Source organism: Alligator mississippiensis, chromosome 1 (assembly GCF_030867095.1).
Source record: "Alligator mississippiensis isolate rAllMis1 chromosome 1, rAllMis1, whole genome shotgun sequence".
NCBI lineage: Eukaryota > Metazoa > Chordata > Crocodylia > Alligatoridae > Alligator > Alligator mississippiensis.
The window spans coordinates 344840730-344856141 of record NC_081824.1 but is presented as its reverse complement, the minus strand read 5'-3'; the positions used below and the strand labels follow the sequence as shown (position 1 = coordinate 344856141).

General features: G+C 42.5%; 1 protein-coding gene across 2 annotated transcripts in view; it reads left to right on the top strand.

The window, feature by feature from the left end:
- The window catches only part of RFX8 (regulatory factor X8), a 50516-nt gene that overhangs the window by 15432 nt on the left and 19672 nt on the right, over positions 1-15412 (top strand). For both annotated transcript variants that reach the window (XM_059721004.1, XM_059721005.1), the window contains exons 5-10: positions 4061-4124; positions 5163-5273; positions 5358-5435; positions 9505-9618; positions 10602-10752; positions 14220-14278. In XM_059721004.1, coding sequence (XP_059576987.1) covers positions 4061-4124; positions 5163-5273; positions 5358-5435; positions 9505-9618; positions 10602-10752; positions 14220-14278 — 577 coding nt within the window. The remainder of the gene's footprint in view (positions 1-4060; positions 4125-5162; positions 5274-5357; positions 5436-9504; positions 9619-10601; positions 10753-14219; positions 14279-15412) is intronic.

Below are 15412 nucleotides of genomic sequence, written 5' to 3'. Positions count from 1 at the left end.
TAGCTTGGTGGTGAGGGCAGTCTCCTGAGAAGTAGGAGATATGAATTTGAACCCTCTTACACTAGGAAGGCAGGAAACTGGATGTCCTGTTTGCTGAGTGAGTACTTCAATCACTAGGCTATATAAAAGTGGAGCCTACTCTCACCTCCTGCAGCCATGCTTTCAAAGGAAATAGTTCAGCATTATTAATTAGGTGCCTACTTTTGGAAGAAGATTCTGGGCTATGGATTGTGAGGAGATGGAGGTGTCTGCTGCCTTAAGTAAGGTGCGTATACTCTGGGGAGGATGGGATTTTAGATGCAGTTTCTACTGGATGGCCCTCATTACATCATGCCGGCTGCTTTGGATCCCAGCCTGAGAGGCCTCATTCTTCCCATGCACTTTTTAGTAGGGGTGTGTGATCAGATTCAATTAGTTGATCACTGTTCCTGAATCTGAAGGTTCGATCTTGATTTGGAGAATCAGCGATTTGGACATAAACACAGCTTTAAAAGTTTTTTCTACATACCTCGAGGTACCAGCATGGCTTGTCAATACTGCTATGCTGGGGCAGAAGGAGATTCCTATGCGGGGGGCGGAGGGGGGGGCCTCCACGTGCTCGGTGGTGAACCTGGAAGTGGACCCTGCGGCCCCCACCCCCAACACCCCCCAGCTCAGCGATTGGCTGTGGAGGGACCCTGGGTGGCCCCCCAGACCCAGGATGCACCAGCCACTGAGCTCTGTGCAGGGGCCCCAGCACGCTCCCCGGTGGACCTGGAAGTGGACCAGAAGTCTTGCTGCTGAGCGCACTGGGGAGCCCCCGTGCTTCTGTGGGACACTGCATGCACCCCAGCATTGCAGCACTCATGAGCCATGCTGGTACCTAGAGGTATGTAGAAAAAACATTTAAAGCTGTGTCTATGTCTGAATTGCCGAATCTTTCTGAATTGATTTGGAGGGTTCCGATTCGATTCGGAGAGATTAAAGTGTCCTTTGATTCAATTCAGATTCGGAGATTCAGCCACCGAATTGGGCCAGATCTCCGCCGAATCGAATCAGGGACCAAAGCTTCACATAACCCTACTTCTTAGGTAGTCTAGGAACCTCACTCTGGGTTCTGGATTCTAGCCCTGATGCCAGGCATCCATAGTTAGGCAATGCAGCAGCACTTGCAGGTACCAACAGTAGCATAGGGGTGTAGCTGGGTACCCAGGCATAGGGGCAGCAGCAACTTACAGTTGATGTGCAATTGTTATTGCTGCTTTTTTGGTCGGTACTCGCCCTCCACTCCACAAATCAACACCCCATTCACCCCACTCTAGTTATGCCAGAGTTCTTTTGAGAACCTAGCGTGGGGTACTCAACTACTGTGATATTGGGGAGAGTGTGTGTGTGTGTATGTATGTATATGTATGTGTATATATATATATGTATGTGTATATATATATATATATATGTATATATATATATATATATATATAGACACTAGAGCTCACAAGTACATAAATTATTATTTAATCAGAATCTTTTAGAAGTCTAAAGATTCCAGCCACTGTAGAGCTGTTTGAACAATATCTTTTTTATATTTTTAAAAATTGAACTTTAAACTTTGGAAAAAATAATCAGAATATCAACATTCAAAATATTTCTACCAGTACTAGGTTTTACCTATTTTCCACTCAATGTTTTTATGTAAACACATACAGGAGTAGAATATGGTCCGTAATGTCTTAGTCTGTAATATTGTATTGGATCAGAGGCATTTAAAACTGAGTTGGAATAGCTGATACATAGATTTGGAAGATTTTAACGTGTTATTAATTTAGAATGAACCAAATTGAAATTGAGCTGGATCTGCCAGGCAATCAAACCAGATCTAAGAACTATTTAACAGACCATAAAACTGAAGGAACAAAAATGGCCCACCCCTTCACTTCATCTCACCTTCCACCCTTTTTCCTCCCCTTCCTCCCATTCTTCCTTTGTTTCCTTCCCTCCCTTCCCTCAGTTCTGTAGTCTCTTCCTCTTTCCTTTATTCTATTTACCATTTCAACTCCCGTTCCCACTCCACAGTGTCACCCAAATTCATTAAGAGGCATGGGTCAAAATACCTTGGTAACCTTCTGATCTTGTTACCCATCCCTCTACCCAACTTTTGTTTCTTGTTCCCCTATTCACGTGCATTTCTTGTTCCCCTTTTCACTTGCATTTTATCTTTGGCAAGCATGTTCTTCAGGGCAGGGACTATGCTCACTGCTGTCCTCTGCAGCCCTCGTGTACTTCTGGGCTCTGGGTAAACAATAATAATGTTTGCTAGCCATAGAGTCACATAGATGGTAATATTTCCATGACGGAGATCAGACAGGTATTTACACTTAATTATCCTTGAGCTTTATGTGGCTGCTGCTAAGCAGGAGAGTGCTACTCCTTGTCTGTTTCTAGGCAGCAGCAACTCTCACACTCGTAGGCTGCCTGACTGGTCCTGATGAAGGGGGGTAGCTCCAAAACCAGCATGCTGTGCCAGCCAGCCTATTGAGTGAGAGTACTGCTGATATGTGTTGCCATAGTAGCAGCACTACAAGAGACAGCTGGCTGCCTTCTCAAGTAGAGCAGGAACTGAAAATATTAATTAATTTTGTTTTACATTTTTCAGAGACCTGCAAAAATACCAGAAGAAAACACAGCAAATCTTTATAGTTTGCATTGTTCTTCTTGTTCATCCACACACTTTAAAACATCTAGAGAACAGGCTAGTGATGGCACCAGAGTAAAGGAATTCAATATATTCCCGAGCACTGAGAATCATAAGGTGGTCCCCCACAATGGCCTTTGGTGGACAGCTTCATTGTTCTGGTGGAGCGCAGGTTTCCTGGCAGGTCATAGTGGCAGAAGGAGAGATGATTTTTCTGATAGCTAAAGCCAATCCCACATGGATAACTTTGCACTTCCAGGCAGAGACTTTGAATTAGCCCTTGTCCTTAATGAGGCATACATGCAGACAGCAAGCCACTGTGTTGATGTGTTTGTAGTGACTTGCATTTTTAAGTTGACAAGCTGCTCCTCTTTGTCCTGGGAGGACCTTTTTAGAGTCTGTGGCAACTCCCCTATTTATAATGATTTACAGTAACCAAGCTGTAAAATTATAAATCTGTGGAATGCTATGGTGAAGTTGATGACAGCCCTAATCCAGGCTTCTGGTCAGTCACAAGTGCAAGTGCACATTTTTCACAGCCTTGAAAATGGCCCTGGAAACACTGAGGAGTCCAAAAAGGACCACCAAACACTAACTGATTTTGCAGTCAGTGAGCAGGTGTCCTCAACAGATGGCATTGTTATGGAGGAGGCAAGTTCTTCGCACTGCTTCTCTCTTTCTGTCAGCATTACTCCTGCCTTGTCTGAGATCAGCTACAGTAAGTCAGGCTGGGGGGAAAGCTGTACAATGGTGCTGCTTAGATCTGATGTAGAAGAGGCAGTGCTGTATATTGTGTGCACATTCCTGGCATTTCAGTCTGTCACACCAGCTTCCTCAGTAAATCCATTGAAATGTCAAGGATGTGGGACACCATGGAAACACTACAAATAAAGTTGAAGACATACTCCCTGGTCTGAATAATTTACAATCTGACTTAACAATTAAAGGGTGGGGGAAGGGGATATGTTACACAATCAAAGCAATTAGGGTGATGAACAGTGCATCCTTTATTATTTACATCATTGCCGTTCTTTTGTTTAGTTGGTTTGTTGCAAAGGTGTTACATCCACTAACACAAACAGTGAATTTGTATAGGAAGTCAAAAAACTTGAGCAGGCATCTTTGTACTTTAAAATGACCAGTATAATGCTGTTTGTATAATGGCTCAAGTTTTTTTCTTAAAACAAAGATCAGACGGACCCATTAGAAAATCAATGAATAAACTACAAATTGTGGGGCTGGGTGGCAAGGCAGAGTATTTTTTTTATCCCACAAACTGCCGTGTCAGCTCCAAGCTAATGACCTAGACAGAGATCTCATTTTCTCCCTAAAGATGCAAGACACTGACACAATTTTAAAATTGTTTTTATGTTGTACATTTCACTACAGTGCAGATGTATCCAGTTCTGAGGAGGTAGCTTATTATCAGAGTGATGACTACACAAAAGGAACAGTGAGTGTTGGACTTATCAGGCATACTATAAAACAGAGAACTATGTGTTTAATTAGCTAAAAACTACTGTATGTCATGCATTAATGAACTACAGCTTGCCTGTGATGCACTCTGAAATACTCTTTCTCTATGTATAGTCTCAATAAGTGGTTACATATTCCACCTTCCCACCCCTTCACCTTCTGCTACCAGTGTCTGCAGTGGCTATGCTCACTATGACCACTGTGGTTAATACACCCCACATTTAAATTTATGCGAGGCACAGCCTGATTTGTATGGGGCCCTCAAAAAAAACTCACTCCTGCAAGTCTTTGGGCTAGTGAGCCAATGCCATTTCAATTTAATCAGAGTTTATTGGTATGATAAGCACTCACATACTGCAAAGGATAAAAAAGGAGACGTTTTTCACTAGCAAGGATTGAGAGAAAGTTCACCTACATGGGCAAACATTTCTCTAATAACTATGTTATTTGTTAACAATTCTTTGACATTAGAATGGTTGAAAGTCAGACAACAGAATGTGATCAATAAAAGAAAACTGATCAAACTGAGGGAACCAAGGAGAGGGGAAATGTTCCTTATTCTTGTAGAGCATCCAAATGTGGTACCCAGTGCATTACAAGTGTATGCAATGCAAGCTGATGAAAAATTTGCTGCAGAATTTCCCTTCTATAGCAAATCTGGGTATCCTTAACATCATTTAGAATGTCTCGATTATGATATGTTCACTATAGAAAATTTGCTTGGATATGTACGTCACTAAATATAGACTTTTAGTTAAAATAAATCTTATAGTTTTTTATGCTCTGGACATCTAGCTAGCCCATCCTTGTGCCTTTCACCCTGTGCCAGCTTCTAATGAATAGACAGGAATTCCTCTAGGAAACTATTTGAGCGACTTGGATGATAACTTTATATTGAAATACCTTAATACAAGGAGAAATATTAGCAAAATAATTTCTTTCTATTTAAATATAAAAATATAAGACATATAATGAATTGAGTTTTTAAAAGCTTGCTTTTTTAATTTGTTTCTAGCCTGGTATCAATTTGGACACAGAAAAAGATAAATTTGGAACATCTCTGACTGAATTCAGGAGATTTTCTTCTTGGGAGGAAGAACTGAGAAAGAAACACTCCTACGAAATGGTAAGTTTTGGCATTCAGTAATCAATAAAATTAGCTCTTGTCCTATGTGATCTTTTTATAGACTCTTTTGTTTGCATTTTCTAGGTTGCTTTGCTTGCTGATGAGTATTGCAGCTACTGTCAAGATATCTTACAGAATATGAGGAACAAAGAACTTGACAAGGTATCCTTTGTTTTAGCAAAATTTATTTAGGTAACAAGAATGGATTGTAATGACAAAATTGTCTCCTTGTAATTTATTGACTTTATGACTTTACCTAAAGTACATGGTTATGCTTAGACAAGATGAACCTAAACATTTAAACCACTCTGGATTTCTTTTCTAACAATATGTATTTTCTCAGAATCTAATCTAGAGGCCTAGATCTGGAGCCACAAAAGATGTCTAATTAGGACTTAGGTGGAATTTGGGCACCTCATTCTAAGAGTTCATGAGGTGCACCCAACAAGTTAGATACATAAATATACATAAGTGCTTCAGTTTATGTCAGTAATGTTCCCTAGGAATTAGAGGTGCACTGATACATCAGTCCAATATCAGATCAGCACCGATTGTAAAGAAAATTGATTGTATCAGAAATCAGCCTGCTCTTCCCAGCGCATGGGAGCTGCACTCGGGACTGTGGGGCCACCCTTGGGGCTGTGCTTCTGGTGTGTGGGGACTGCTCTCAGGGTGGATGGAGGCAGCGCTGGGAGAGAGGTTATGAGGAGGAGGCTACAGCCACCCCAAATTTCTCCATAGGGCCCCCCCTCCCCCCCCCCGCCTGTAGCTCCCTCCCAGCACTGCCTCCACCCGCCCCAAGCGCAGCCCCCATGTGCCAGGAAGAGCATGGCACAGCCCTGGCCCCAGTCCAAGCTGCAGCCCCCCCATCCGCACAGATCCAGGGAGCACACACCTGCCCCAGCCCCACTCCCTTCATCACAGGGCCCTTGATCTACCCTCCTACGCCCCTTCCTTCCCCCTCCCCTTCCACCACAACAAACTTACCAGCTGCTTACAGCTGTATCGGAAATTGGATCGGTATCAGCTGATATGCCTCCTTAAAAATCAACTATCGGTATCGGCCCCCAAAATCTCTATCGGTGCACCCCCTACTAGGAATCTAGCATTCAGTTTCTGCATATGCTGAGAATTGCTGCCATCTTGGTAGGGCTAGCATTTGCGTACCTATTTCAGGCCTACACTAACAGGGATTCTCAGGCTACACTTTTTCTTTCCCATGAATCCCCTCCCCACCCAGGGGTCCAATCTGGTAGAACACATTATAGAGCACATGTCAAGACCACACCTAACACACTAACAGAAATGAACTCTACAAAAACACAACAACCATTCCCTATTAGAACAGCCTTTGGCCTAGTGGCTAAGGCATTCTCCTGGACAGCGAGATGTGGATTTGAATTCCTCGGTCTAAGCAGGGTCTAGAGCAGTGTTTCTTAGCCAGGGTGCCACATCACTCTGGGGTGCCATGAGATCTTTTCAAGACTGTCATTGGGTGCCATGCGATATAGCACATAGGTGTGCAAACACCTATACGTGGTTCATGAAGTAAACCCAGAGATTTAAAATCAGAATCCATTGTGTCAAAAACATTCTGACCTGTTGTGATCTTTCTGAGTTCTTTCCAACAGAACTGTTCTATTATTTTTCCATAATCAAAAAATCAGTGAAAGCTAAGAACTGATATTTTCTGAGTCCAACTAAGGATGCCTTGGGTCTAAAAAGGCTGAGAACCACTGGTCTAGACCCTAAGTCTCGCCCATTTTGGGTAAGAGTTCTAACAATTGAGGCACTGAATAAAAGGGGAGCACCTTGCCACTCGATATAAAGGAAAGAAGGGACCATGGCTTTGTTTTTGAAAGGAATTATATAGGCAGCTAACTAGAAGAGGGTTTGAGCTGCAAATCCTAGTTTGTCAAAGCTATCTTCTTGCAATCCAGGGTTAGGCATCAAAGCCTTGAGAGCAGTAGAATTCAACTTGCTCCTCTCTAACATTTTCTGTTGGCTATCTTAGTCAGTTACCTACACAGCATGTACGTTGTAAATCTCATTCTGAGACACCTAATTCTCTCCATGCATTGTATAGGGATTTAAACACTTAACGCAGGGCTGTGAACTCCAGATCAGGAGCTAAGCTCCTACGTCCCTTTTATGGAACTTGACCCTAGTGTCTAGTCTGAGTAGTTCAGAGAAAATAGTCTTTCCCTCAGCCTCTACCCATGGCCATGTGGTGCTATCAGTCCAGTGGTAAAGTAGGCCCCCATGCCATAATGCACCCCTGTTTTGAGGAAAGGTCTGTACAATCCCTGTCATGGTAGCTCCTCTGGCTCTTCCATTCACGGAAGTAGTGGAGGAAGCCACAAGTCTACTCCTTGAGTTTAAGGTTATCTTTTTGTTTAGAGGAATTGTACCACTGAAGCTAACAGTGGGTTCCTTGGGGTCATGGAATTATGGTATGCATTTCATGCTACAGGTAGATTTCTTTTTCTGTCCCAACAGGTTTCATTCCCAGATCCCAAGCAATGTAAATGTTATTAAAGTTATCCTCATAATTAGTTCTTGTTTTTCACCTTAGAAGATATATTATGAATATTGGCATGTCAGTTGTATTGGTTGTTTACAGCTAATTATACATATGCTAAGTAATCTATACAGATATGCTCGAGTTAAAACACTTCTTAAGGACCAGATATTTACTCTTACCAAAAATCCAAAAGCTTGGGAAATGGCAAAGAACAAGGCTTCTGCCCTGTGTTTAAGCTGATTTGTATAGAAACAAGAGTTAAGCAGGGGTGTGTAGAACTGCTCTTCTGAAATTTCTACTTTATACTAAATCATCTAATACCTTTATGTGGAATCACATTTACATTTCTTATGTCTTTCCCCCCATTTTGATACTTCTTTCTAAAGTTTAACATGAAGTTTAACCTGGGCTAGGGACAGACATTCAAAAAGCCTGAGCCTGAATTGATTTAATCTTTTCAGGTTAGTCTAACCTGGCTAGATTGAACTGGTTTGCAACTGTACAGACATTCTCTCTGATCTAGGGAAATTCAGGCACATGCCTGTAGTGGCTCAGGCTAGAAGCTGGGGGGGGGGAGGGTGCTAGAGCAGCCTTCCATAGTGCTGAGCTGAGAAAGGTGTGGTCAGGCCCTGGCAGGATGCTCTGATTAGGGTGGAGTGTCAACGCCCACCCACCACCTGAGCATGCCTGCACCATCCCAGACTTTTCCCTACTCACTGCTCAAGGGCCAGGAGTGTTGCCAGACAGCAGCCCCGGGCTAACACTCTGAGGTAAAGGAGGGGTGTGCAGTGCATGCATCTGTTGATGATACTGAGCTTAACAATCTCCCTCTCCCTGCTTCTTCATACTGTCTGTAAACCTGACAGGCGAGGGAGCCATCAGGGGGCTGATAATAGTGTTTATCAGTGCATCAACAAAACAAAAGCCTCTCTCATTAGTTCAAGCTCTTCTTAAACAGCTTTTTCCAAGGAAGAAATGGAGGGATATTACCAGCTAACTATTGATTAGCTCCAAAAAGCCCTAAGCGGACACTGTTCTATCTGCCTGTCCCAGTGAAATTGGAGATACACACAGATAGACACTGCTTAGCATTAGCTAGCATACTGCATGCCTAGGGTCCATGGGGCTGGGGTCCATGCTGTGGGAGGGAGGGAAGGTGGGACCCTGCTTGAGCAGCAAGGCAGGGGGCAGGGGGAAGCAAGGCAGACCCTGCTGTGCCTGCAATCTCTGCTGGAGCTCTGGCTAAGGAGCAGAAGGGCAGGGCCAGCTCTGCTCTCTGGAGCTGCAAAGCTTCTGGGATGCTGGGGACTCTGGTTTAACTTAAACCAGGTAGGGGTCTGGGATAGACATTGCATAAACCGGTTTGACCCAGATCAGTTAAGTCTGATACTACATTCAACCAGATTTATCTTAAACCAGTTTCAGCCATTTTGAAATGGGTTTATGTGCACTGAACTTATGTTCTGTTACAGGTTTAAACCAGTTTCTGATCACTTAAACCAGTTTATATGTAATGTCTGCCCCTGGCCCTGATGTTCTAACTTTGCCTGCATCTGGGCTATGCCTGCCAGAAAACCAAAGAACCATAACCATTTCCATGGGAGCTCCTTTCTTTGCTGTTCTAAGAAGTGTTGTTTTATTGTACTCTCTTCAGTCTTCCATAAGTGTGAGTTCAAATGAAAATTAATTAAGGACCTTATACCATAGGTGGAAGACTGTATCACATCTTTTTGGAAGTCTTTGCAGCCTGAAATAATAATGCTCATGTCATTGCCAGACATGTGCCAGTTGTTTAAATGCTACGATAGACAGCTATTCAAGGTACTGCAGATGCACAATTGTTTATTGTAATTATTTTACAATCATATTTTTAAGATATTGCTACCTAAAAAAAAAAAAATCACAATTGTTTATTATGTGCCTTTACCATGGAAATTCTGTCTGAATTTTAAGCGGTTTTTTTTTGCATTCTGTGTTGAAACATTCATAGTTTCATAGTTGGTAGGGTCAGAAACTGAGCAGATCATCAAGTCCGACCCCCTGCCATGGCAGGAAAGAGTACTGGGGTCAAACGACCCTGGCAAGGTGTTCATCTAGCCTCCTCTTAAAGACCCCCAGGGTAGGAGCCAGCACCACTTCTCCTGGAAGTTGGTTCCAGATCCTAGCTGCCCTGACAGTGAAGTAGTGCCTCCTGATATCTAGCCTGAATCTACCCTCTGCCAGCTTGTGACCATTATTTCTAGTCACTCCTAGAAATTATGTTTGGGATTTTCAAAGAAGCCTGTTGGAGTTTGGCACTCAACTCTCAGTGAATGTCCATAGGCACCTTTGAAAGTCCATGGCCTGCACTAGTGGAATGAATGTGTTTTTACAAGCTTCGTCTGTTCTGACATGAGAGTACATGTGACTGATAAGAATGAACATTTTATTATTGCTCTTTATCTTTTGTTTTTTCAATTATGTTTTTGATTTTGACAGCAGTATGTGTTTTCTTATTGAAACATCAGGATCAAAACACTCAGTTCTTCAGCCATAGAATTTATCTTTTACCTGAAACTGGTTATAATAATACTGGTAGATAACTTATTAAAGCAATGACGTTTAGGCATTTACAATTAGAATCTGTTCCTAACGTCATTAAAATCAGTGAAAGTTTAGCCATTCACTTCAGTAGAAGAAGAAACAGGTGTCCAATAGAAATTACACTTAAGGCATAAATCTGAATCATATCTCATGATGCTATAAACAGATGTAGCATATCAATTATATGAAATTTGTATATTCCCTATGACATTTTATTTCAGGAAATGGAGAGCATTCTGCTTCATGATTTCCTGGAAGATGTCTCTATACAATATTTAAAGTCGGTCAGATTGTTTAGTAAAAACGTTAGCATTTGGCTAGTTAGTGCTTTGGAGGATTTTCCGCTACTGCTACGGGTGCTCAAAATAAAAGGTATGTTTCAATATAATATGGAGATATTATAAGATAGGTAGATATGTAGGAAGGAAAGATATCCAAAACATAATGGTCAGTCTGCTTTTAGGCTTAATTTACTCTGTAAAGATGACTATATTACAAAACCATGTTTTAAATGAACTTGAAAAACTGTCAGATTGGATAACTGTGATATAGGGATTAGTTGGCTGCTACCAAAAAGACATAGTTTTGTATAATTAACAAAAAAAGGAGCAGGGACTATGCCCATTTCATGCTATCCATGCTAATCAAAACTGTATCAGTACCCCAGTATGATCACTTTGACAACATAAAAGATAATGAAGATTATGAATAATATGAACCTACATGGTAGCCAAGAACAGCTAAAAATAACAGCAGATTTTGTCTTAAAGCTATACTATATTACCAGTTTAGTAGTTTTGTAAATTTAAATGACTAAGTGCAAATTTACCAACAGGTAAATAGTGATAACGGTTTGTAAAGTTCTTATTCATTTGTGAAATTATTAGACTCGGGGCTGGTAGCACACTAGTTTATTAAGGTTCTCTGACACTTCCCATCATAAGGCTGTATTTTCAATTGCATATAACTTTTTCAAACTTTAACCATTATTTTGCCCATGGTAATATAATCCTTGAGATTTTTTTTTTTGTAATACTCCAGCATCATCATGCTTTGAAGCACAAACTTTAAATTTGGTACTGAGGAGGAGGAATTTAGATCAGGGATCTTCCACTATTCTTATGACTATCCCCTCCAAATTGGGCCATGTTAAAGCCTTTGAACAGTATCATTTGCTCATTCTTAGGGATCTGTCCAACTCGAGGAGGCAGCCAGCCAATTTTGTGGGCAGATTGCAGGGCCAGCTGCCATTTTTTAGGGCTTATCATGGTTGTGTGTGTGCCCCGTCCCCCCCCCCATGCTGACTTCCTGCCCCTGGGGCAGGGGGCTGGACTCGATGATCTTCCGAGGTCCCTTCCAGCCCTAATGTTTATGAACCTATGAATCTTAGGTTTTCCTCTGTGCCATCAGCCCCTGCTTTCCCCTTCCCCACTGGTGGGCTATGAAGCCTGGCCACAGTGCCATGAGGAGTGCTGGCTCCCTCTGGGGAGCCAGAATTTTATTTTCAGTGAGTTTTCTTTTTTTCATGGATTTTGCAGACAATTCCGGATTTTGCATTTTCTGCTAAATCCGTGAAATCACGATTTCGGTAGGTCCCTACTCATACTCAGTAAAGACTTAAGAGTTTAATAGATAAAATCTCTAAAGATTCTCCTGAATATCTAAAGATTAGCTTGCTTGAGCCTTTAAACAGCTCCTACTGCTGAGCAAACTGTCTATGCATCATCCCCACAGTGAGATTTGCTTCAGGCCAGAGCAACAAGGACAAAGCCAGATTTTCCCTTTAATGGCTGTTCCCAGCTGCTCCAGGCTGGGTGGGGCCTAGAACTAGAAGTGACAGTAGAAAGTCTGTACATCAAATGAGCCCACTGCAGGTAGGATGGAAGAAAAAGCTATTTGATTCAATCCAAACAGGGCATAGGCCAAACAGCAAGGAGGAAAAGGACTAGATTGGAAGGAGTCTGTTGAGACTGGGAGTGTACAAGGAGATGAGAAACTGCAACTGAGAACTGGAGAGGAAAAACTAGACAGGGATATAGGGACAGGAAACCAAGAAGGGAAGCTGGAAATGACTGAGACTTGTTGTGAGGACTGGGATTGGAAGCCAGGAGGATCGTAACAGTCAGCTGTGGAAGTGGAGCACTGAAATCAGTTGAGCAGCTGTGGTGGAGTGGGAAGACTGGACTGTGGACAAAAAACTGAAACTAGGAACCAGTGGGGATGAATGGGTAAGATGAAGAAGAGACTGATCTGAAAAGGACTTAGGTTGCTAAGGGAGAAAAAGGAGGAGGACCTTCCTACCTTTTAGCTAAACAGCTTAGTGGTTTGGGCACTTGTCTAGGGAGTGGGAGACCCATGTTTTGTGCTCTCACCACCCCGCCATGGACTTGCAGGACCAAGAGCATCTTGTATGGAAGTTTATGTAGGACAAGAAGAAAAGGAAACAAATGGGTGTGTAGCTTAGTGAGACACTGCACTTCAAAGTGAAGTGTTCTGGGTTCTAGCTGCTGACAATGTTGCTTCTGCATTTTGCTCTAATAGCCATTGGATAGACAGCCATGGGCCAGAGAGTAAATGACCAGAGTGGATCCCTTCAGAGCATACTCTGAGACAGAGCAAAGTTGTAGAAAGGGGAGCAAGATGTAAAATCTATGCAAGTGGCCCTTAATTCCACGTATGTGATCAAGTTTAGCTGTGTAAGTGCTATTTATCAACCTAAAAGGGAGTTGGATTTGGGTCTGTCTTATATTGGGAACTCAAAATTAATGAATACTTTTGACCTTAATCACTCAGTGCCTCACTTCCCATCTGTAGGTTGTGGCTAACACCATCCTTTCTCCTCATGAGGGTTTTTGAAGATAATTAATGTTTGCAAAGCTCTCAGGTACTATAGTGATGAGCACATGAGGAAATTAACAATTCTGTCTTCAGAGCAAGATATGCATAGTGTATAATAAATAAAGTCCATTTACTGAAGAGTGAGGATAAACAAGATATAAAATAGGCTCACATTAAGTGAGCACCATCCATCCTGTGCACTGAATGAAGCAAGGCTCCTATGGATAAAATAGTGCATGATTGTATAACTGAAAACCACATCATAATGCATATAAACAAGGAGGATGAGCTGAAGTTGCATAAGCAACCTTAATTCTGGCATATCCTAACTTTTGAACACTTGGCTTGGCATCCTTAATACTAGTCTTTTAACATAGATTTTTGTATATGTTAGAGCTCTTCCAGAAATATATATCTGTGGCCTTCTGGTTCACATGGTTTGCATAGTCTCAGAAGACCAAGGGCCCAAATCAAAGGAAGGTACAGCTTAGCTGGAATGTTCTCTAACTTGTTTTATAGTATCATTGGAGATCTCTATACTTCAAAATATATTTTTAATTTTTTTTATCCTTAGATCAGACAGGGACCTCTTAAAGTTTGTATAGTGCCCAGCATATAATTTAATATTTACCCTTCACAGCTGTAAAAGCTGAAAGGTGAATATTTAAAATGTTAAATATCAAAAGATGTGTAATGAATGTTCTTTTAATTGTTGTTAAATTAAAAGATTAATTGTTGTAATATGAAAGTCTATTGCTGTCAGATAAGAAGAAAAATGTGTTGGTTGGAAACGTTGAGGTTTCATCCTCTCATCATGGCCGTATTGATCTGAGGCATAGGGAACAGTGTTCACAGGGCAGCTCCTGTTTGCTAACTGCAAGCTTTAGAGTGATGGAGCTTGATACTTCAGGATGCTGGCTGAGTGCCCTCTCTAAGCTCTGAGTTAGCATGTCTTCATTAGTGTCCTTCAGGATGTAAAATGGCCTCTTTCTCTTTAACAGAAGTGACTGTTTTTGTGAAAAGAATAAGAAGAAAGACGTATCTTTCTAATATGGTGAAGGTATGTTTCAAGTACTTTTGAAAAACAGGATCCATGAAGCACTCACCCCTAAGTCTAGCCTAATTCATACCATACTGTAGGAATATCACAGTAAAACAGTGCTTTATGTTTGTTTACTGCCTTAACTAACTGATTGGTGATTACATCATGCCTCGCCTTCCTGTCTCCACCAAATCTACACACCAAGAGCACTCTCTTTGGCATTCTTTCCTACTCTGGATCCTGAAGAAATCTCTCTAATAGAATCAGGGACCTACGCTGTGGAAAGCAATAGACTGTCCAGTTGAAGGCAGGTGGATGACATTGAGGATAACAATGGTAGCCACACATTTTCCTCCCTACGACCCAAGATTAATCAGAAAAGGTGATAGAGCCCCACTTGACTCTGTGGCCTCTCTAAAGGAGATAAATTGCCAAAGAACAGGGGAAGGGGCCTGCAAACCAGGCTATCCCTAGCTACTGGTATTTTTCCATCCTGGGCAAAATAATTGTTGCTCCTCCGTCCTCCCCATTCACGTAGCTGACTGTGCCAGCTACTCAGAAGGTGCTGATCACTAAATCAGCTCTAGAGAGGCACTCTTTTTTCTTCCAACTCAGCCACCCTGTGTGAGGATAGGAAGTGCTTCTTTTGTCTGCAAGGACTCAAGCTTTGCCTCTACATCATGGACGGGCAAAGTCCAACCCTCAGGCTGGATCTGGTCAGCAGTGGACTCCATTTCCCAGCGGCCCCTGCATGTGGCTGGGGCCAGCTGCCGCTGTGCGAAAGCTCCAGGCTCGAGTTGTCATGGAGACCAGCCTCAGCCGTGATGGCAGGGCATATGGCAGAGCAGGGTAGGGGGCTGCTCTGGAGCTGCTCAGATCTTCAGTGGGGGGCAGCTTACTCCAGAGCCATGATCATAGGCAGATTAATGGATGGGCCAGCTGGGCACCAGCCCAGGGGCATCTACCAGTTCAGGACCCTGGGATCCTCATCACCAGGGAAGTGGAAGCTGCAGTTTTAAACTCGGCATCCATTTTTGTCTCCTAAGAGGGAGACAAAAATGGCACCAAGTTTAAAACCGCGGCTTTAGCCTTTGCTTCCCTGGGACCTGGAAACAGGGCCCCTCCACCAATGGGGCAGGGCTGGGGCTGGGC